At 42.7% G+C, this 21,788-nt stretch overlaps 1 protein-coding gene across 1 annotated transcript in view; it reads right to left on the reverse strand.

Annotated features, from left to right (window-relative positions):
* Positions 1 to 21,788, reverse strand: part of prkar1b (protein kinase, cAMP-dependent, regulatory, type I, beta) — a 67,401-nt gene that overhangs the window by 39,482 nt on the left and 6,131 nt on the right. Inside the window, exons 2-3 of the mRNA XM_073494732.1 lie at positions 14,842 to 15,012; positions 10,787 to 10,878 (exon numbers count right to left, since the gene is read on the reverse strand). Coding sequence (XP_073350833.1) covers positions 10,787 to 10,878; positions 14,842 to 15,012 — 263 coding nt within the window. The remainder of the gene's footprint in view (positions 1 to 10,786; positions 10,879 to 14,841; positions 15,013 to 21,788) is intronic.

Genomic DNA, 21,788 nt, shown 5'->3' on the forward strand with positions numbered 1-21,788 from the left:
TGGAGAAATGCTTAAGGCTAAAACTGTAAACTGTACTCGTGTGTGTGTATTTAAACCTCATCCACCAGCACTCTGGGCAGTGAGGTAAGAGGTGCAGTGGGTGCACGGAGGGGAGAGAAATAGTTGACATTCAATAGCTGACATCTGACTGACGTAAGGCCTTCCCTCCTGTAAACAGACAGCTTCATCAGACACACAGGCTGCAGACCTGGACAGTGTTGAGCAACCAACTAGCACCTCTTGTACAATGCAGTAACACGAGGGAATTTGCTCATGTTAGCAATTTGCTACATGAAAAAGTTTATTTAACTGTAACAACAATGTATGGCGACTCGCTGGACAAGAACCACAGTTTTCTCACTCAGGACTGACATTATGATCTTCATTCAAGACAAAAAATACTATCCTTCTTTATCAACCTTATTCCTAGACTATATGATACCTTGTGCAACTTCCAGTGTGTCCTGACCCTTAACCAGAGTTTTCCCTGGTAACAGGATGCTAATCTTTGTTCTGAGAGTGATTGGTACAAGGTATCATTCATTAATGAAGATCTAGGCTGATGCCTTTATTGAGTGAATACTAACACCATAATTACTGCCTAGCCCACTAAGCTAACCCTTCTAAAGCCAGATCGTCAGTTATTATGGTACTTAGTTATTTACGCTAATACGCTAATAATTACTTCCCCAGAAAACTCTTTGATTCTCCTTGAGATTTTCAGGTATGGTGTGCACTGTAATAAGGCTCTTGTTATGGATGCTGAAACTACCTGATCACCTCAATGGATGAGCTTTTGCATCAAGATTTAACCAAACTTACAGAGTGAGGTCTGAAGCGTATTCATACACAGATTAGAAATTGATTGATTTTAGCAAGTCAAGTTGGACTGTTTCCTGACTGATGGAAGACCTTAAGAAGCAAGAGTTCTGTGGCATGCCATAACATTTTTCGAGAACAAAGCTTCTTTTGTCAGCTTTGAGTGCAAATAATTCATGAAAAAATGGAAGTAAATACTGTCAAAACAATCTTTTATCCTTGAGGTTTTAATTACTGAGAAATCCCAAAATTACAGCATGAAGAAATGGAAATCATTACAAGATGTGGAGCAGATTTGACAGTTAGGTGCAAGCAAGACCACTGAAAATGATCAAGATATGCAGTAATCTATAGCCTTTTTATCTTCGTTGAAGTGCCACCTTATACCATACCTCCTGTTTTAGAGGTATGTGTGGTTTTCTCCATCACTTATCCACGTTAAATTTATTTAAGTTTAAGCTTGTGCACTGTTAACCAAGGAGTGCTTGGTGAGAAGCAACAGATGTCTCTGCTAGTGTAAATACAGTAGAATGATCATCTTGCATGAAGTTCTCATAGAGATATGAATCAAAATAGCAATTTAAATAAAATTAATTACGCAGCTGAATTCAGCAGCTGAGTCACTATATGTACTGTAGAGACCTAGATAGCATTGTTACTCTATGACAGACTATCACATAAAAAGGCCAAATGGCTCTCTGATGGCCTCAATTCTATAACACAAGCTCATCACACATTCAAACTTCTCAGGCATGGAAATGGGCTGAGCACCTCCAATTCAGATGAAACTTGACCAGAGTGACACCCATGAACCAACGAGGAGGTCATGGGAGAATTAACACGCTATAACAAGACTGTTGTCTGTGCCTGTGCACTGGAACCTATCACCGTAGCATAGACAAAGCAGACGGGATGTATACAATAGGAGGCCTTGGGCCGACCCAGGCTGTTCTGTAGGCGGCTGGGCTGCTCTGTCCTCGGCTAATGTGTGGTGGTCAGTGTGTGGGTTGTACTTTGGGCCCGGTTGAGCTATAAAGGCACTGAAGGGTTGCAGGAACATCATGTCCTCACAGCGGGGGCAAACACAGGCTAGGAAGTCACTGTCATGCACACGCGCACATTTAGCCTACATGTTCATTCACATGAAATAAAACGTGACACTGTCCACGATCTCAGAGCAGACATGTCTGTTTGAGGGTAATTTATTAGTCAAAAAGATACAAAACACACAGTAAACAAAGTTAAAGATACATTTGATTGCTAGCATTTTTTTCCCAAAATTTCTATAGATTTTCACAATAATATGTATGTATTGTGAATTTGTTTGACAATGGTAATCGTGTTGTGAAAAACTGATATCATGACAGCCACAGTGATACGGAAAGAAAATAGTTCCTACACGAAACTGCTCACGACAAGGTCTGTGGATTACCTTGAGTTAATGGCTCATTAATAAGGAAAGAGATATTGCTGTTGATTTTACAAATGTATTTTTGGGTGCTTTGAGCACCACAAGCTGAGTTATCTAGTTATATTATATCAGAGAAGAGAGTGAAGGCAGACATCTTTATGTTCGATATCTCCAAAACTCGGTGACTCACACCAAAACAGATGGGTAACTAGCACTACAGGTAAGAGGAAAAAACATGTATTATTTGATTTTGTGGTGAAGTTTTTCCTACACTTATTTTTCTTTTACTGCCACTTGCTCCTCCTGATTTTCACTCACTCAGCAGTTAAAGTGTTTCTGAGGGCTGTTTTATTGTGAGCGATTAAGGTGATTCACTACTTCTCCCACTGTGGACATTTTATCCAACTACTGTTCAAATCCAAAGTGGAGGCTACTTTCTCTCCCTTTCCTGTTTACTTCAAGACAAACACAGACGGCACATGCATATATGTACAGAAAAATGCCACTTTTTTACGCACTCATGTGCATCAAACTGCACATAAGTACCTGCGCACACAGAAAAACATGTTCACACAGTTGTGCACAAACACACACACACACATGCGCACACACACACACACACACACACACACACACAAACACACTCACAATGATGGTATAAGCAGCTGAAAAGGCAGGGATGAATCATAGATGGCTGGAAAAGTGTCCTGAACAGACTCTGGGGTACATTTTGGAGGGGATACAACATTCTGAAAGGACTCCAGACTCAAACAGTACTACATGACTCACTAATTTCTTAAGAACTGCATGGAGAAATGGATGGAGGGAAGGATGACAGGGGGCGGAAGAGGCAGCAGGGGACAGGTTGAAACACAGCAGAGGGTATGAGAGAGGACAAAAGTTTCCAGCTATCTGTGCAGTTGTGCATGTGTGTGTGGTTGTACATGTGCGCACTCATGTGCATGTATGAATGTGTTTATCAGCGCTAGCTTGCAAGCATGCAGCCTAGCTAATATGAAAATCCTAAAAATTATGTGTTTTCTTGTGTGCCCTGTGGTTTACATAGGAATAGAGGTGAAGTTGTCTCTGCTATGGGTAAAGATGTAGTGTGCTGGGGGAGGTGAGGCCACTGGGCTGTTAGTCCTCTGGATGGTGGTGGGGATGGTCGAGGTTCAGTCAGGCCTGCAGCTCTCCTGTGGAGAGTGACCTCATCGCCTGGCCCCTGGCATTGTGGCAGCAGCACAAAGCCATGCAGGGGGACAGAGAGAGAAGACTACACATGACTGTGGGGGAGGGACTGGATGTGAGCGTGGATGTAGATGTGAATGAGCCTGCATGACTGAGAGAGGGAGAAAGACAGGAAGAGAAAAAGTGAGAGAAAGTTGTGAATTCTGAAAAGGGGGGAAAGAGGACCACCGGGCTCTCAGGAAGAATGGGAATGAGAACACACAGACAGTCAATGAGGGAATCAGAAAGACAGGAAATGCAAACGCACGCGCAAACAAATAGACTAAACAACACACAACAGAAAGCTGCTAATTTGTTTGTGCTGTCATTGCATAGCCCACCATAAAATACAAATCCCGCAGACGCAAACATCCTCACCAGTCTTCCACCTGAACACAGAGACCTCTCAATGACGAGAAAAGCCAACACATGCACACTATGGAGACTACAGGATACTTCATCAGTAGTCATTCCAATATCACGAGAAAGAGAGACAAAGCCATCCACTGCCATTCAGTGCTACTACGTCCTGTTTCCCCTGCCAGGAAGGACAGTCTGCAGGCAGGGGGTCACTTAAAACAAGTGTCCGAGCACATATGCCTACAGGTGCACAATAACATTTGACGTACTTGTTTGTATTTCCAGTACAAAGACTACTTTCTGGCTGGCAGAAGCAATGACTCCAGAGAAAGTTAATGCCTATGTCATCTGTGTGTGGCAAAAACACCCCCTAGGGGCTGCTGTGTGGTAACAACACACTTTGAGTGTCACTAGATGTAGAACATGATGGAGATGTAATCAGTGTGTGTGTGTATCTGTGCGTTTTGTCAAACCCAAATTTTGCCCGTACTGTTCATTTTGAGCTGCAGCTTGCTCTGTGTTTTCAAAAATGAACCCATTCACCGGAGCACAGAGCTCAAGTTCCAGATCTATTGGAAATGGAGCCTGATTCAAATGAGCGAGCTATCAGATAAAATGATGAGAGCTGTGCTCATCTGATACGGCTACACACAGCACACTATCTCACATTGCATCCTCTTTGTTGTTTTGTCCCCTTCACACAGGCCTTAAATAAACTTCCGCTGGAACATGAGATGGGACGCCTCTCTCCCGGGCAGCTTTAGTATCTTCGCTATTGTTTGTTTATTTAGTTTTTTGTCTCTCACTGATTTATTTATTATTGTTTTTGCACCTCTTCAAACACACACACACACACACACACACACACACACACACACACACACACACACACAGACAAAGAGTGCCAGTACACTAAAGATGTTCCCTGTCCGTCGGCAGAGGCTAGTGGGGAAGGTGCAGAGGTCAGGGTTTAGGGGTCAGAGGTCAACTAATCGGTCACTTCATCAACTCATTACTCTGCTTGTTAATTAGAGGATTAAAGCAGGCAGGATGAGGTAAGCACCACCTCTTTACAATCCTTCCCCCCATTGTATCTTTTTTAACGCAACATTTTGATTGTTGTATTGATTGTGCTTCTTATAAAATTGTTATAAGTACTTTCTGCCCTCTAGATACCAAAGATAAAGCACTGTATTTGCTTGATTTACAGCTGGGTCCTGACCTGACGAGGTTTAACAACTCCTGTTACCAGATGGCAATGTTATTTTAGAATATTGGAAACTTTGCCAAGACAGCTCAAGGAATGGGATAAACAGGGTTTCCACATGTCTGCCAGACTATTTATGTGGTTATACAAAGAGCAGGGCTTCTCATGTCTGTACTGTCCCCAGGAGAGTATTTTGTGGTATAAGGGCATTAGTGTAATGCAGGCAGACAGGAGAAAACGAGCATATATATGTGTATCTATTTGTGTGTGTTTTGTTTGTGTTGAGGGAAAAATTACACTGACAGATTTCCCAGAGGCCTTTTCTTGTCATTAATCCCTCCCGAAATTCGACTTCAAAGAATTGCTCCTGTGTCCGTCCATTCCTTGCCTTCTCTACATCACTGAACTCCTATATCAACGAAGTTGATATATGAGATCATCAAGGTCATTTATCCAGGTGTTCATAAAAACTAACAAAAACAGGCCAACATTAACACACTCACTGCTATCAGAAGTCTCATTTCATATCACTTCAGTGGGAAGTTAGATAAGAAACACTTTTACAGTCGGAACTGAAGGAATGTGTGTTTAAACAGGCGATAGCGCTTCTGTTGAACATATTAAACGACCGATTCTCAATTGGCATTTAACAGGGGGAAGTGGTTGGGGAGATTAGGCTGGCAAATCTCAACTGAGGGTGCACCTGGACAAACAGTTGATGTGCACACACAAGCCTGTAAACTTGACAATTAGGCAGAGGCCCGATAGCCAAATTTGTGCAAAACAGCCGACCTGATTCTTTCTGTTATCAATCCCGACATTTTCTTATCAATCTGAAAACTATCATCTGAGCTGAAACCAAAACAGAATAATCAGACATCCAGATGGTAAGACGAGATAACAGTTTCAGTCGATATGATAACAACTACTGTATGGTTACAGTATTGAGACAGGTGGTTGCAGGCTGAGTTGGGTGTTAGCAAAGCAGGCTCAGCACAATGTGAAATCAAACACCTGTTCCTGGCTTATCTTGTGTGCTTGCGAGTCTATTTGTCTGGGCATATCATAATGAGGTCATTATGGCAGCTAATGGGCGGCAAATAGAAGGGTCCACCCAGAGGCCCGCTGGGAGCAACACCATGCCGGAGATTCAGACGTCAACTTAGAGACCAGCCAAGGTCAAAGAGATACTGTAAACAGACAGAGATACTCTATATAGTGTGTATTCCTAACAAACCATGAACTACATATACTGTATACTGTGCTATACATATGTGTGATAAATCTGAATAATACATATTTTAAAGACCATCAGTACGAGAAAAGTATCTGCTTTGATCTCTTTATTCCTGTAACCTTTTCAGCTTTCAAAACAGCTTTTTAATAACAAAAACAGAGTTCAGTTGTAATATGGAAGGCAAAATGAGGTGAGGTTTCACTTTCAGGCAGCTGGGGAAAGACGGACTAACACACACACACACACACACGCACACACACACACACACACACACACACACACACGGCTGGTGGAGCTCAGAAACTTTAAGGCCATAAAGTTTGACATATGGAATGGTGTGTTAATCAAAGACTCCATGCTCCCAGCTGGAGCAGCCTCACTGGGAACACAGTCTGACATGCATACTTGAGAATGTACTGTGTGTGTGTGTGTGTGTGTGTGTGCGTGTATCTCATGATAATGTAATCCCCTGTCATCCTTTGTAGTGATGGTGGTATTTGTGTGTCAAGTTATACGCATGTGTGTTAGCTTCACTCTTGTGCCAGTAAAGGGGTTTGATTGGTTCGTTTTTCTTAACCGCTCCACACATTTGGCTCTTTCAATCTCCATCACAACTACAGTTATTAAGTTTAAAGGTAGATTACAGATTTTGGGCTGCAAATAATGGTATTTGCTTGATTACAGTAACTGATCACCACTGAGAAAGTTTATGTTAAGAGGGATGAAGAAGAGCTCTTACGTTTTTTCATTTATTTGCCTCTTCTGCCTTAGCTAAGGTAGAACAGCACTTCTGAATGATTAAATTCTAGGAAAACAAATGCCTTTTCTCTTGCCTCTTCCACTGAAAGCCCCTCCATATTTACTGTTTTCATTCTCTCTCTCAGACACAAATTCTGACATCTTTACATTCTTGACAATGGAAGCGGCTGAAGCAAACATTTACAAAACAGGATATGATCAAAGCGCAGAAGGCAACATGGCTCTGTTTTAGTTTAAGTAATATTCTGCTTGTCCTAAGATGACCCCCTGGATGATTTTTCTCCTGCATGGCCCATTCCTGTGATTATGAACACGGTCAGCCCCACCAACAGACTGATAGGACAGCCTCATTGCTTAAAGATTTCCTCAGGAAAGACATGTATTCACACTAGAATTATTGGAATTGAATCTAATCTAATCTAAAGACATATGTAGTGGCTGATTGCCTAATTTGCAGATATCGATAGCTGTCAACCAGGAAGGCAACTTAATCCTGCAGTTTTAGCTCTGTGCATAGGGATACCATGTCAACACATAAACAAATAAATGTTGACCATTTACCAATAAGATTTTTTGCAATGTTATAGTTTAGTGATTCATGGAAAAAGATCAGGTAAATTGACACATGGGAGAAGTTATCCTGCCAAACATGTGTTTAAGGTTTTGAAGGAAAACATAAAAGAAATTAAAATAATAAATACACTTAAAGCTGCTTTAAGCGTTTTGTAGTCGTTTTGGCTAACTTCCTGTCAGTTTTGCAGTTAGCAATCCCCCTCCCTCCTCTCTAGCGACACATGAATACACAGCGGTAATCGCCAGACATAGCACCAAACTGGAGGATCCTGCTCCTACTGACCAAACACTCCATAACAGTGAATGCAGTTGGAATATAGAGCTATTTAACAATTATTTAAATGAAAATATATCACTTAAAGCAGTTTTAATGTAAAAATATGGTACAGTACAATAATATCTATCAAACAGGATATAAACCCCGGCCTACTGAGTGAGAATCCTTTACTCAACCTATTCCGCCAGGACGGCTTGGTCCGAGTGTGGTTTTTGATGCTCTTTCATACATTGAAATGATTGTCCTGGAACAACATTAACTACGATGAACACCAACATGGTGATATCAGAAAAACCATCAACACACACACATGGTCAACACTTGCAGTCCTGAATTAAATACCATTTTAGAACAAGCCAAGGACCTGTATGATATATGGATACTAACAGCAAAGCAATTTATTTTGAAATCAGAATTTGTACGCCTGACCCGGTCCCGGTATTTAGGACTGGCAGATATAAATCATGATCCATACAGATAATGAAAGATTTTGATAAGTATCCAATAAAGTTAAACTGCACACAGGTGTGCAAAAAGCCAGCACAATACATGACTTCTACAGAGGCAAAAATAATTTTGAAAAAAATGAGGAGAAAAGCAGCCCTGTCAACCAGTGTGTTATTAAGCTCAGTAAAAATGCACTGCTTCCAGAGCCAGTACAGTCCAGTGGATTCCTGGTAAAGATAAGTAACTTAAGAGGATGAGGTAGACAGGGTGAGAGAGGATAAGATAACAAGCAAAAAGGAGGGCAACGAAGAAAAAAGTGATGAAAGATAAAAGACAGCATTGGAGAGAGCTGAGAAACAAAGAGGGCTTCATTGTTTTCGATCTTGCTCATTACTGAAGGGGATGATAGCATAATATCGTGCAAATGGGGGAACAAATCGTGTGGTGTTCAGCTTACATAACTGCCGAGTGACTAATCACACAAGATGTTTCCTCGACACACACACACACACACACAGGCCTCTGTTTGTTTCCCGTTCCGTCTCACACACAGCTTTTACAATAAAAAAGCCATTTATTGAATGTTTCGATTCTTTTATTGGGATATTTAAAAAATAGTATTTGCCAATGCCAAGAAAAACAAGTCAGTAGCAGTTTTTGCATGTAACTGTGGTGTCACTATTTTGTCACCCAGTGAGACCACATGTGCAAGAAAGTCTGATTACCCAAATGGCCAGCTGTTTGCTAAACGAGAGAAGAGCGAAAAAACCAGAGAGGGAGTGAGAGACTAAGAGAGAGAGAGGACAGTCAGGGCAGTCAGACTCCATCTGTTGATGTGCATCAGTCCTTGGCAGTTCTGGCACATCTAAAGATGCCAATGTACTTCATAACGTGACTTCATCAACGCCAACAACAGAAGGCATCAAAAAGCAAAAATGATTACTCTGAAGCTGAGTTTGGCTTCATTTTGTGTGTTGTTGCCTGTAGTAGCAGTAGTTCTGTTAGAATCACAGAAAATGACAGGCATGCCAACCGTACCAATAGTGTACTCTACAGCAACGAAGCCACGTGCAAAGGCCTGCTGGCTGCTGTGTGCAGTTTTTCATTAATGCTGGAGGACCACATTGGCTGAACATCAATACACTTCTGTCTGTAGGGGCTCTAGGCACGATGACCGCAACATAACCGCAATGCGACCGAGCCACCAGCCAGCCGAAATCATCAGCTGGAAGTGAAGAGTGAGAAGAACAGAAGGGAGTGAGGGTGACTCTAAGAGTCCAAGAGAGAGATGAGGCCAACTAACTTCCACATCCCTGCACAATCTAGCCAACCAGACAAGGTTTTCACTAGCTATGAGCCATCAGCGCTGCTAGCTTCATCTTAACCCGCAAATCCCACAACAACAAATTCCTGTGTGCACAGCGCTAATGGTTGATGCTAGCTGTGTGTAGCGAGACAGCAAACATGACAGCCAGTCGAAAAACTTCTACATCATGCATGGTTTTAAGGGCTGATGACAACGCCATTACATAGCTTGGCATGCCAAAAGGCTTTGAGTACATTAAAACCGATGGTTTAGGGTCCACTGCCAAATATTTTTGTGGTGCAATGCCAATCTGCCACATCAGCCACCCAAGTACATGGTTTTTAAGAACTTCCAGATCCATCACATGTTGCACTCTGCTCGGGGCTGCTTCAGAGGCACTGACTTGCAATCAGAGGCCTGCGTGCCTGTGCCAAGGGTGCACGGTAAATTGTCAGCTGACGAAAGACTGGAAAGAGTGTGTTTTGGGTTTGGTCCGTGGAGGCTTAAGCCAACAGGAAAGCTCCGGTGTTTTCCTCTCCATGGGGCATAATGGATTCTCCCCGCCAATGAAACACTATTCCGGCTGGCGGCGGTATCGCCAGCCACCTGAGAGCCTTTCCCACAACAACCCCCTCCCCTCCCCTGTCAGAGCCAGACCGAGTCATCACTACAGATCTGGGACAGATGGAGGGATGGAGGGAGGAGGAATGTGAAAGAACAATGAATTGGAGCAGATGGGATGAAAAAAGGAGGGAAATTGGCATCCCTCCCTCTCCAAGACTACTATGGAGAATCATTGATTTCTGAGCACCACCGCCCATATCTGAATGCACAACATGATACTGACATACACACAAGTTACCATAACAACCAACAACACAATACAATAAAGTACACACAGACACATCCAGTTGCCCCCTTACCCACCCTTCGCCGCCACATCTGTCATGTTTACCCCTCCTTCTCGCTCCGCCAGTGTCTCCGCAGCTCCCAAAGCAGGCAACACTGGCACACAGTGGCCACGAGGGCAATACACTTAACGGGAACAATGGCCTCTTCATGATTTTATCAGCTTACAAACATGCACTCATGGTCCACACATACATTTGGATTGTTGGCATCACATTGGACGTCGTGCAAAGCTACTAAAGAGGTCAACATACCTTCTCTCATTGTCGTCCAGGTGAGCAAACAGCACGTTCTTGGAGATGGCCTTGGCCAAGGCGGTCATGGTCTTGTAGTCCTTTGGGATCACCTGTGTAGACAAAGCAGTAATATGAATTACAGCCAAGTAGACTGCAACAACACTGTGCAGGTGGACACATGAAACAAACCAGCACAAACACATAATAGGCCTGACTTCAAAAGCAGACTAAATTGAGTAATTAAAGAGCAGCGTATTGGCAAACTCTGAAAGGAATATCCCACACGTGTGTCTGTGTATTTTTGGGAAAGCCCATCTGTTCAGGGATTACACTCAAAATGTCACACAGCCCTTAAAAATTCACAAGAGGCCTGAACTCATTCATAAAACATGCATTTTCATGTCCCAGACTCTGTGGTGTGTGTGTGTGTGTGTGTGTGTGTGTGTGTGTGTGTGTGTGTGTGTGTGTGTGTGTGTGTGTGTGTGTGTGTGTGTGTGTGTGTGTGTACATGGAAAGGGAATGGCAAAATCTGTAGCCACAACAAAGCCACAGAAGTCTGTATTTATAAGGAGGCACCCTAGAAGAGAACTTAAGCTGCTTTTACCATCGGGGTAAGAAAGGCAATAAGAGAAAGAGAGACGGAGAGAGAGTAATTAAGAATAAACTTCGCAATAGAGAATATCTTAAAGAAGGAGAGGAGTGTGTATGTGTATGTGTTTTGTCTCTGGTGGAGGGGGAGAGGAGGGGGTAGGCTGTAATTACGTTAAAGCAACAGATGTCTCCACATTAAGACGACCACGCAGCAATGTGCATGACATGCACACAGAGACCCATACGACCACATCACATATAAAATATAAAAGGACCAAAATATTTATCTATCTGCAGTACTCGGCCTGGCTACTCAGTGGACAGAGAGCGGCTGGTCTGGCCTGGAAAGAAACCAGGGAGTCTCTGTGATAGAACTCATTCCCCAATTCAGATTTCAGGTCAGCCGCTTAATCATCCTCCACAAGATCCAGCTCCAGTACTGTCAACAGAAGGGATCATTAAATGTCAGGGAACTCAGCTGAATCACTCAAAGTTATGATTCAGAGTCTGTTCTTACCACAGTAACTTGTCACAGTAATGTTAGGATAAGCTGCTCCAGCCAACTCAAAAAAATAGTTGGGGTTTAAGCCACATGGGAAAAGATGGATTTCTAATGATGTAACAGCTGTGCCTTGAAGTAGTTAGAGGGAGCCACTCAAATTCTGTTGGTCAAAACCACCTGAAATGTTCTGAATCTGTCCATTTGAATTGACTTTAAACTGGATGATTAACCACTCAAAGCTCTTACACCATTTTTCAAAGGTTTTAAGCTAGCTATTTAAACATTTTTTTCATTACTTAAAGCAATCCAGTCCCTGGCCTATCGATCGGTGCATCTCCAATCAAAGCATTACTTTTAGAAATTATGGATGAATTCTTGAAACACAACAAGTAAATAATTAGCTATCCATCTCAACTACTTACTCACTTATGTGCTTGCTTTTGGGCTATGTAGTGTTCAGGTGTTACAGCTAACTCAGTAAGTAGCTGTACTGTATACACGCAAATTAGTTGAGCGTCTCTTCTTTCTTTCCGTTGGCAAGTGCAAAGTAGCCCCTGGGATACAATTACCCCTGGTTGGGGATCACTGTATTACTTAATGGTAAAGTTTTGTTTTTTTCACTAGCATTACATACAGTATGATATTACTTTTGATATGTCCTTGGAAATCCCAGAGTTCCCCATGCCATGCCTAAATTAACCCTTTCAAGTTGGAGAAAATATCTGACTCGATGCCCCCTTTGTTCCCACCATTGTCAAAAAGGTCAGGAGACTTTCCATCAATCTGATGCCAGCCCTGCATTTCATTCTGTTAATGTGATCACCAGGCCTAACAGACAGGCCTCATGATTTGTTAAGACTCAAAGCACTTCACAGCAAAGCTCTTTTTAATCAGACGAGCAGGGTTAGCTAATTGATTGTGTTCTGTCAAACAGCTGCTGATTTCCACAGTGGAGTCATTAATGGAACTGACGATGTGTATGTGTACATGTTTTAGTGTGTGTGTGTGTGTGTGTGCGTGCGTGTGTGTGTTTGTGTGCGTGTGCGTGCATGTGTGTGTGTGTCTGTGTACATCAAACACCAGAGGAAATGTTCTTTCACAGTGACAATAATGTGCATTCATGTTCTAATTCAATTTTGATTCACTTTTCTCTGATGGTCTGTTGTGTTGAGCAATCACATGAATTAATTTATTTTTCACATGCGGTTGTGAGGGTTGTTGCGTGTGTTAGTTGACTTGTGTGTGTGTGTGTGTGTTTGTCAATTTGTGCGATAGCGAGGGACAGTGAGGAAAATGAGGCTCGAGATGGGGGCAGGCTTGTTGCCATGACACGACTGCAGCGTAGAGAGAGGAGAGACCTCAGAGCCATAAACACAAATGTACGTAGGCATGTGCACACACCTGACACACACACACACACTTGCATGCTCCAGTGGCCATGCGATTGCAGCGTGGTGATGGGGGTTCAAGCAGTTATGTCATTACCCAGCAATTAATGGCGTGTCAAGTTAATTACAACTGAACAAGCACAGTAATGATATAACGACTACGGTGTTTGTGTGTGTGTGTGTGTGTAAAGGTGAGTTATAGTTTCTGGCAAAAGAGCATTTTTTCCCATGGTTCCATTGAATTATGACACATGATAGGTTGCAAGATGACAGATAACAGCCAGCTCACTGCCCACGAGAAGAAAACACAAAGTTACTTTTCTTGCCCTTTACCTCTCAACCATATTGCCTCCCATATTGTATTACAAACCAGAGATGTAGGCCGAAAGTAAATTCTCACTTAAATAAAACAAAAAAACATATTAATTTACTCTCAGAGTTTGTGTCAAGCAGAGTATTTATATGCACAGGTATCTGAAATTGCCTGATTTCATAAACAGCGCGTACACAAGTAACCCAGTTTCCTTGATCAGGTTTGGGGATTAGAAAAACCCATTTTTTCCAGTTTCAGTTCTCCTGGGGAAAGCTGCTTTCTTCTCCATGTATACATGGAACAGGTTTCTAATCAGCATTTTATACGTACGCATGTGTATGCAAAGAATTAAGGAAGGGGCAGTACTGCCAGGCAGCAAGATGACAAGAAAAAATATGTAGTGATGCATCCTCATATTCAAAATAGTCTAATTCAAAGAGTTGGTTCGTCTGTTGTCCTCGCATAAGTCCTATTTTCGTCCATGCTTTTCCTGTGCCTGTTTCCCAGTCCTTGTGTGTTCCCTGCGTTCCTGATTTGTTCCTTATTTTCCTCTGCCTGCCCTTATGTTACTTGGATTTTGGACTTTGGTTATCAGCCGTAAAGCTCACTTTTTGTTCCTTTACCTGCCTGCCTCTGTGTGTGTCTTGAGTTTGGGTCCTTTCTGTTCAACTGTTTCACTAATGAGTCGATTAATCATTGCAGCTTTTAATCTGCAAAACCCTGAGTGGGAGTCTGTCACAGTCTATTATCACAGAGTCGAGTCTCAGTATCTGTGCTCAACATCAGCTCAGCAGCTGACTCACAAACTGTTCATTTTGCTGCAAATAAATTCACTGATGTGTCTGTTCATTAATCGCTGTCATAAATTTTCACAGCTCGCCTCCCCTCCAGCTTTCACTTCGTCCTGATGAAATGTGTTTACATTCATGCTCTTAAGTGGTCGTTAACAGAACAACAGCTCTGTGTCCAACAAATAAACAACAACAAACCTTGATGTCTGTTTGATATTTTCGATTACACCAGTGTATTTTTAATTTCTCATACTGAGGAAGGCTTGGATAAGCCTCCTTTCCATCACCTATGCACATACTCATAAAAGCTGTTTATTGTATGTTTGTTAATGTGAGGTTTTGACTGTGCAAACAAATAAGAAATTTCTTTGAGTTGACCTGTTATCACATTTGTTTGCGTTTACTGCATGCATGTGTAGTTATCTGTGTGGATAACTTTGTATATTCGAGCAGTCACACTATGTATACGTCCATCTTCCAAGGCTTACCTTGCGTACATAGCTGACGGCATCCTCTTCAGTGTAGACCTCGGCACTGACCCCTCCCCTGCGGCGCCGGGCCTTGACGACAGGGTTGGGTGGTGGGGGAGAAACCTCATCATCGTGTGAGTCCGACTGGCTGTTAGACTTCTGCCTTGCCATGATCTGCTTGCATTCTTCCTGTAAAAACAAGGGCAGAGACAAAATTGTAAGAGGGGCAAGTGTCAAGAGAAAGACACAGAGAGGGAGAGAAAAAAAAGCAGGTGATTTATCGAAACAGTGCTGCTGTTGAGAAACTCTTCAAATACAGACGCAACTACTATTCTAGCTTCAGGCAAGATCATCTGAAAGCAACTTTTATTCTTTTACCTCACAAACGATCACATGAAAAAAGGCTGACAAACCTCTCCAAGCGCCCGTTCTGACATTGAGCATCATGTGGATGTTTAACCAGGTCAGACTATAAAAGAATTGTAAAAACCTCAGAGAAAGCACAGTGGATGTGTCCCAGTCCTGAGTGCACGCTGTCTGGACATCTGGCTGCTATGGTATGAAGGGAAAGCCATCAAATATTAATATCTGCAGGCCTGAACATGCAGAGAGAAAAGATGGCTGGGGCAGGTACTCTCCTTGTCTCACATAATGAACAACTAGAAATAAAGACATCAAAGGGGAGACAGGATGCCTCTGGCTTGCTGTTGTTTCAACTACCGACCACTCTGCAGGTGATGAATTATTGATCGCACACTTGATTAACACATTAGCATAAGTACACAATAAAACCGCTGCAGGGTTGTTAAAACGAGTAAAAGAGTGCAGTAAGATACGGGTGATGTGGTAACAGTTTGCACAAAGGCAGCCAGCATCCATTGTTTTATGTGTGTGCACCTACTGCCACTGTGTGTTTATTCCTTTATGTAGCGCAGTATTGTGTCTAATAGCACAGTGGGGATGGAGCTGACAACAGTGTTATTCACCAATACATATTCTGGTACAGCAACAATTTTCTGCTTCACTGCACTGCTACTGTGTCGTCTGTGTAAACAAAGTACAGAAACACCAGAAATACACAGAAACTGAGAAATTATGTAAATGAGGAGGACTGACTCGTCTGGTGGCGGCTCTTGCAGAGTGTCGTGGTCTGGTCTAAGTTTATTTGATTTAGTCTCGAGACAAACAAACACTGAAAGATTGTTAAATCAACTATTTTTACTTTAGTGTACAATGAGAGTGTTCATGATCAATTCATGATTGGTGAGTTCAATTCATCGACAAGGAGTTACGGGCACTCCTTAAGGCAAAACCACTAAGACTGGAGTTTATTGTCAGAAATCAAGAAAGACCATTTTACTTTTCTACTCATTGTAGGAGTTAGTAGGTAGCAGGTCTATATGTTAACATGGAGTTTAGTCAGGCTTCATGTCCTAAGTCAATTAATTGCTTAGTTGATCAACAGAAAATTAATCTGCACCCATCTAAATATTAATTGTTTCATTTGGATGAATGATGTTTGGATAAAGCAACATTATGTAGAATTGGCATTTTGTGTGTTGCATAGTGCAGAAACAATATGTGGGGCGGAGTGGCTGAGACAGATACCCCATTCAATCTATTACGAGACACTGTACCATCAAAATGATTCTGAAGCTGTTACTTTAAGGTAAAACAGTTACATAATGTTCCTTTAAAGCAGCTACAGTAATCTTCATTTTTTATTGATTGTGGCGACCGCTGTGGACAAACTCTACCTACCTCTCACAAATATGGATGCTCAGTGATATTGTTGAGCTAAAGCTAAAGTTATCAACATTCCCTGCTAATGTTATTATTTCCTGTCACTATACAATAACCCATGTAAACTATTTAAAGCATTTTGTATTCTATAACCTTTAAATATTTAATCATATACAGTATTGATCATTAACAAGGACAGCAATCAATTAAGGAAAGTGCTTGTTCACACCATCATGCCACTACTGAGTTCATGCCACCTCTGAATATTGGAGCGCACTGTATAATTCAAGTGCCACCATTTTCTGTGAAGCTGAACTCTTTTTTCTCAACAAAACTGGAGAGGGGAGAAGGCAAAAAAATGAAGACCCAGCGGAGCTGGGAGCAGAGTCATTACTGAGCGCCTTGAGCAGGGAGCAGAAATTGCTGCCACTTCTTTCTGCTCGTATACAGACAGAGACAGAGAGGAAGAGAGAGACACCCTGTGACAGAGAGAGTGCAAAGAGATAGAGAGAGAGGTGGAGACATAATGTCATAGTGCCTGAAAACTGAGGCAAACTGAACAGTCAAATCAAGACCTCACAACTCAGCACTTCTCTGCACATTCGCTCTCAACTTATCTGTTTCGATCATCCCAGCAGCATAATGTAACGATACAAAACAGCAGCCAGTCAGGCGGCATTCATCAGCTTGCGCTTTCACTTTTTTTTGTCAGCCTTTGCCTCATTACATCCTGACGTTACTGTGATGCTCTGGTTAAGACAGTGTGATAATGCAGATTACACACACACATACACGCACTTCTTGCTTACGCAGAGTCACTGCCTGAGGGAACACAGCCAGCAGGAGGAGAAGAGGGGTGTTAGAGAGCCAGAAAGCAGCATCAACACACACACATACACGCACATTCTCAAAAACACATGCACAGGCGGACTGCAGGGGGAGAGGAGAGCTCATGTGCTCCAGCCTAATCAAGGTGGCAAGGTCTGCAATCAGGCAGTACACCGCACTCTCAAGCTCCTTTTCAAGCACTGAAAATACATCTTTCTCTCCTCACAAGGAGAGAGAGATGTCACAAGTCAGTCACAAACTAGCACACACTGTCAACATGCTGCTGTCAACAACTAATGGTCACACACACTCACTCAAGCCAGCACAAGCATCTTTACCTTGCAACAAAACTCCACATGCTTCAACAACAAACAAAGGGGTGCATCCTCTGTGAGACTGTGCAGGTTAGCTTAGGAGGCTAACTACAGGCTAAGTTTGTTAGCGGAGGTATTTACCATGGCATGGAGGGCTCCTGGCCAGGCCTGTTGTGTGTCCCTCAGCCTGTCAGAGGCACTGGGCATCAAGACAAAACTGAGTGTGTCAGAGCGTGCATGGGAATCAACACCCGTGGACCCCCGTCTCATACACACCTGACACGCATGTCACACGGCAGCAGCATCTTGCCATACTGCCACAGCGGCACACACAGATTAGCAGTGTGCGTGTGTGTGTGTGTGTTTGCGGGCAGAAAATCCAAGTTTGTGTGTGTGAAAGAGAGCGCGAGTGGCAGAATGTCTGCAATCCCCACGACACAGCAGCTAAAGAACAAGTCTACTGATGAAAACACTGATCACAGCAAAAAGCCGGTCTCCCCATCGCTCCTGCGCAACTCTCCGTCTCTGCTTTCCAGCCTCCCTCTCTCCCCCTCTCTCCCTCTCTCTCTCTCTGTTTCTCACACGCACACACTCACGATCAGGTGGTGCAATGAGCGGGCTCCCCGCTTCCCCCCCGTCACTATGACAACTGGGTCCTGTGAGCATCCTGAATAGTTGGTGGTGAGTCTGAGCAGGAAGCAACGGTGGCTTGTGCACAGTTCTGACGCCTGTTGACAGATTGTGACTCTGTCCTTCTTTCTCACTCGCACTTTACAGTGATTCACTTAACAGAAGGGAAAACGTCACTCGCCTCAATACGGACTTCTGTTCTGACCAACTGGCATAACTGTGTTTTGCAACCAGCAAGTGGCTTCAGTTGTTCCCTCTAGGGATACGTCGTTGTCCTATACATTCCTTGTGTGTGTGCCAGACACTGGTCTGTACCATGCAGTGTCTTCCTCGCTCCCTACTATCCCTACTATCGCCAGCTCCACCCACATGTTTTCCTATTAGGTCAGGGGGTCAGGCATCAAGTGAGGACTTTGTGTCTGGCTCCAACAAGTCCTCATACTGTTCTGGCTCAAAGAAAGGGACACGGGAAACGTGCTGTGTGAGTTTTGATGGCTCATAAGTGCAAAGAGGAGGCTTCATTAGTCCAAGGTGAGCTGAGAACTGCTGCAATGTGTCTATAGCTTTTCTGTAACAACACACAGGCTGAACAGTATGAGGCAGTGCTGTTTATTATTCCCAGGGGTTTTACAGTAGCAAAACAAAACATATCTGCAGTTGGTTTTTGCAACTCTTTTACTCCTATGACAGTCCAAGGTCATTTCATTTTCAAACAGCATTAAAAATCTCCCCAAAAGCAATGTTTTATATATATATTTACAAATATATTTTCTGCCCTTTACTCAGTGCTATCACTACCCTGTGTCAGTGTCTCTCTCCCCTCTCTCCTTTCTTCTCTCCTCTGCTCTCCCTGCGTCATCATCGGCGGCTGGATGCCAGAGAGAGAGGACAGGAGAGGAGACAGAGGACACAGGCATAAGCAGGACACAGAAGCTGTGAGTGAATGACTGTGGGTCAGAGATTACCAGACAAAGAATAAAGATACAGACAAAAAAAGACAAATGCCATGCATGCTTGCTCAATCAAAAGCCAAACCATTATCATTTCCAATTTCGACCCATTTATTAAAAATGAGTCATATTAAATAGGCCTCTCCTGTTTTGTTCAATCCCTGAACCAATTTGTATCAAGGAACAAGACTTATGACTGCTTCTCATCTGAATAGCTATGACGAACCAATACTAAAAATCAGTTGGCTCACGACGCAAAAACATCAAAAAGTCTTCTCTTCCATGAAGTTCTTATGTGATATTAGTTAGAGAACATGAAAAACATCCAGAAGTGGTTACCTTAGGTGGCCCTAATCCAGTGACGTAGACAATTTCACTCTCCACTCTCCGGGCCGAAAGCATGCGAGTGAACCAAAAACAACAAGGTGCCGCACAAATACACGCACACACATACACACACACGCACACACGCACACACACACACACACACACACACAAACACACACACACACACACACAAACACACACACACACACACACACACACAGGTAATGAAGCATGGAGAGCTGATCCACCAGCGGAGCTAACGGTCTACTCATCACTTTGTTCCACACCATTTACAGCACCACAATGGGCAGAAAGTTCGTCGCTGTATTAGAACTGCGTGTATGTGGAGTGCTGACCTCCTGGCTTTGAAATCTTGTTCACACACACACAAACAAATTTGCCTTCCTATTCTATTGGTAACTCTCCATTGACTATATTAATTCTCTAATCATAACCCTAAAATCTAAAGCTTAACTGTTTTCATACAGTAGCTCATACTTCCACTAACCTTATTTCTGGAAATAAACTTATGAGGTGCAGCCTTTTCATCCCTTAGTAATCATGAGTAAACTACACTATGGGCTGACAGCAAAAGACACATAAGCCTGCTGATTAAATCACAGATGCAGTTTTCTCACGCTTGCAGGATGTTTGTGGGAGTGTTTTCAATCTACAAGATCGAGTTTCACATCGACCAAAGTACAGCATGTAAATCAAAATTGAAAAGGGAATTCTTTCGAGCTGAAACTCTGCTGGGGAGTTGGTTAGGAAATTGACAATGAATCAATGCCATTTCTTTTGTTGTTGGTGGTTCCACAATGGTGTGTTGGTTTGGCATTTCAATATGCCAAATCTTGGTTAAAAGACAGTCATGTGTCCGACTATTCTCCATAAGTTATTAAAATAACCTGAAGCGTGCTCTATTTTATGTTTTATGTATTATTGTCCTTGTTTAAAATAATTTATGTTCTTATGCAGTAGTTTTTAGCCGCCATTACACTTGCCCAAGGGATGCAGTTGAAAACTAGCCAAGATGGTTAAACTGGGACACTTACAGAAATGTTTACACTGTGAACCCCAATCCATTCATGACAGAAAATTCTACTGGGGTTTTATTGGGGTTTACAGTGTATTAATGAGCAGCTGTCCCTGTGACTAAAACTTAGTGTAAATGAATAAAATCATCTTTTGATTAACTGATAATGGAAATAATTGTTATATACGGTAGTTGCAGCCTTAGAATTTTAATGTGATCAACTTGGAATAACAAATGATTTACCAGTGCCGCATCTGGATATAACACTGGTTAACTGATCAGGAAAACATATTTTTCTTAAATCCTGTGTAGTTTCTTTACTGTCTCTGTCTCAACATCTTTTCCCTTTTTCTCACGGATTAGTTTGGGAAGGAGGAGGGATGCAACGGGCAGATGAGAGAGGACAAAGAAGGACCACCAGGGAAACAGGAGTCCAATTTACCTGTAGGGGCCCCAGGGTGGGCCAGGGAGGAGGTTTAGGCCCGGGTCACTGCGTGCACCCCAGGCTGATTTGACAGAATACCCTGCTCCCAGCACGGTGGTGATGACAAACAGAGGCTGGAGACACTAATTACACTTTAAAAACCTGTCCATATTGGGTGTGCTGTGTTTCATTTTCTAGACCTGTGCTGCTAATATGCTGTATGCATACACACATCCACTGGCACACACGAGTAGATTGATCTAAATAGTCATTAAAGCAAACAAGAGGAAGAAACAGAGAAAGTAAAAGGCAGAAAAAGGAAAAGTAGAGGAGTCGCGAGATAATCCAAACCTACAACTAATTCTCCAATAATGCTCTTAGCAAACTCAACAAACAACCAAACCCTCATGACAAATTGTCAATCAGAGGCCTTTAAAGACACGGCGGATTTGTTATGATAGGTCCTGCTGAAAGCTGAATGGCTGGCAGTGCAGACAGGCTTCTCATCTTACAGGGGACAGGGAGACAGTGGCTGATTGACTGATAGACTGACAGACAGGGCATCTGAGGAACTCTCCCACAATGCAATGTGATGGGACCTTTCACAAACAGAGCTGATGCAGCAGGATTTTTCATTTGTTTTACACAACATGCTTTATGATGTTAAGGGAAGCTGGGCAACAATATGAACATTGCAACACTGGCCTACATAA

This window comes from Pagrus major, chromosome 23 (assembly GCF_040436345.1).
Source record: "Pagrus major chromosome 23, Pma_NU_1.0".
Taxonomy (NCBI): Eukaryota; Metazoa; Chordata; class Actinopteri; order Spariformes; family Sparidae; genus Pagrus; species Pagrus major.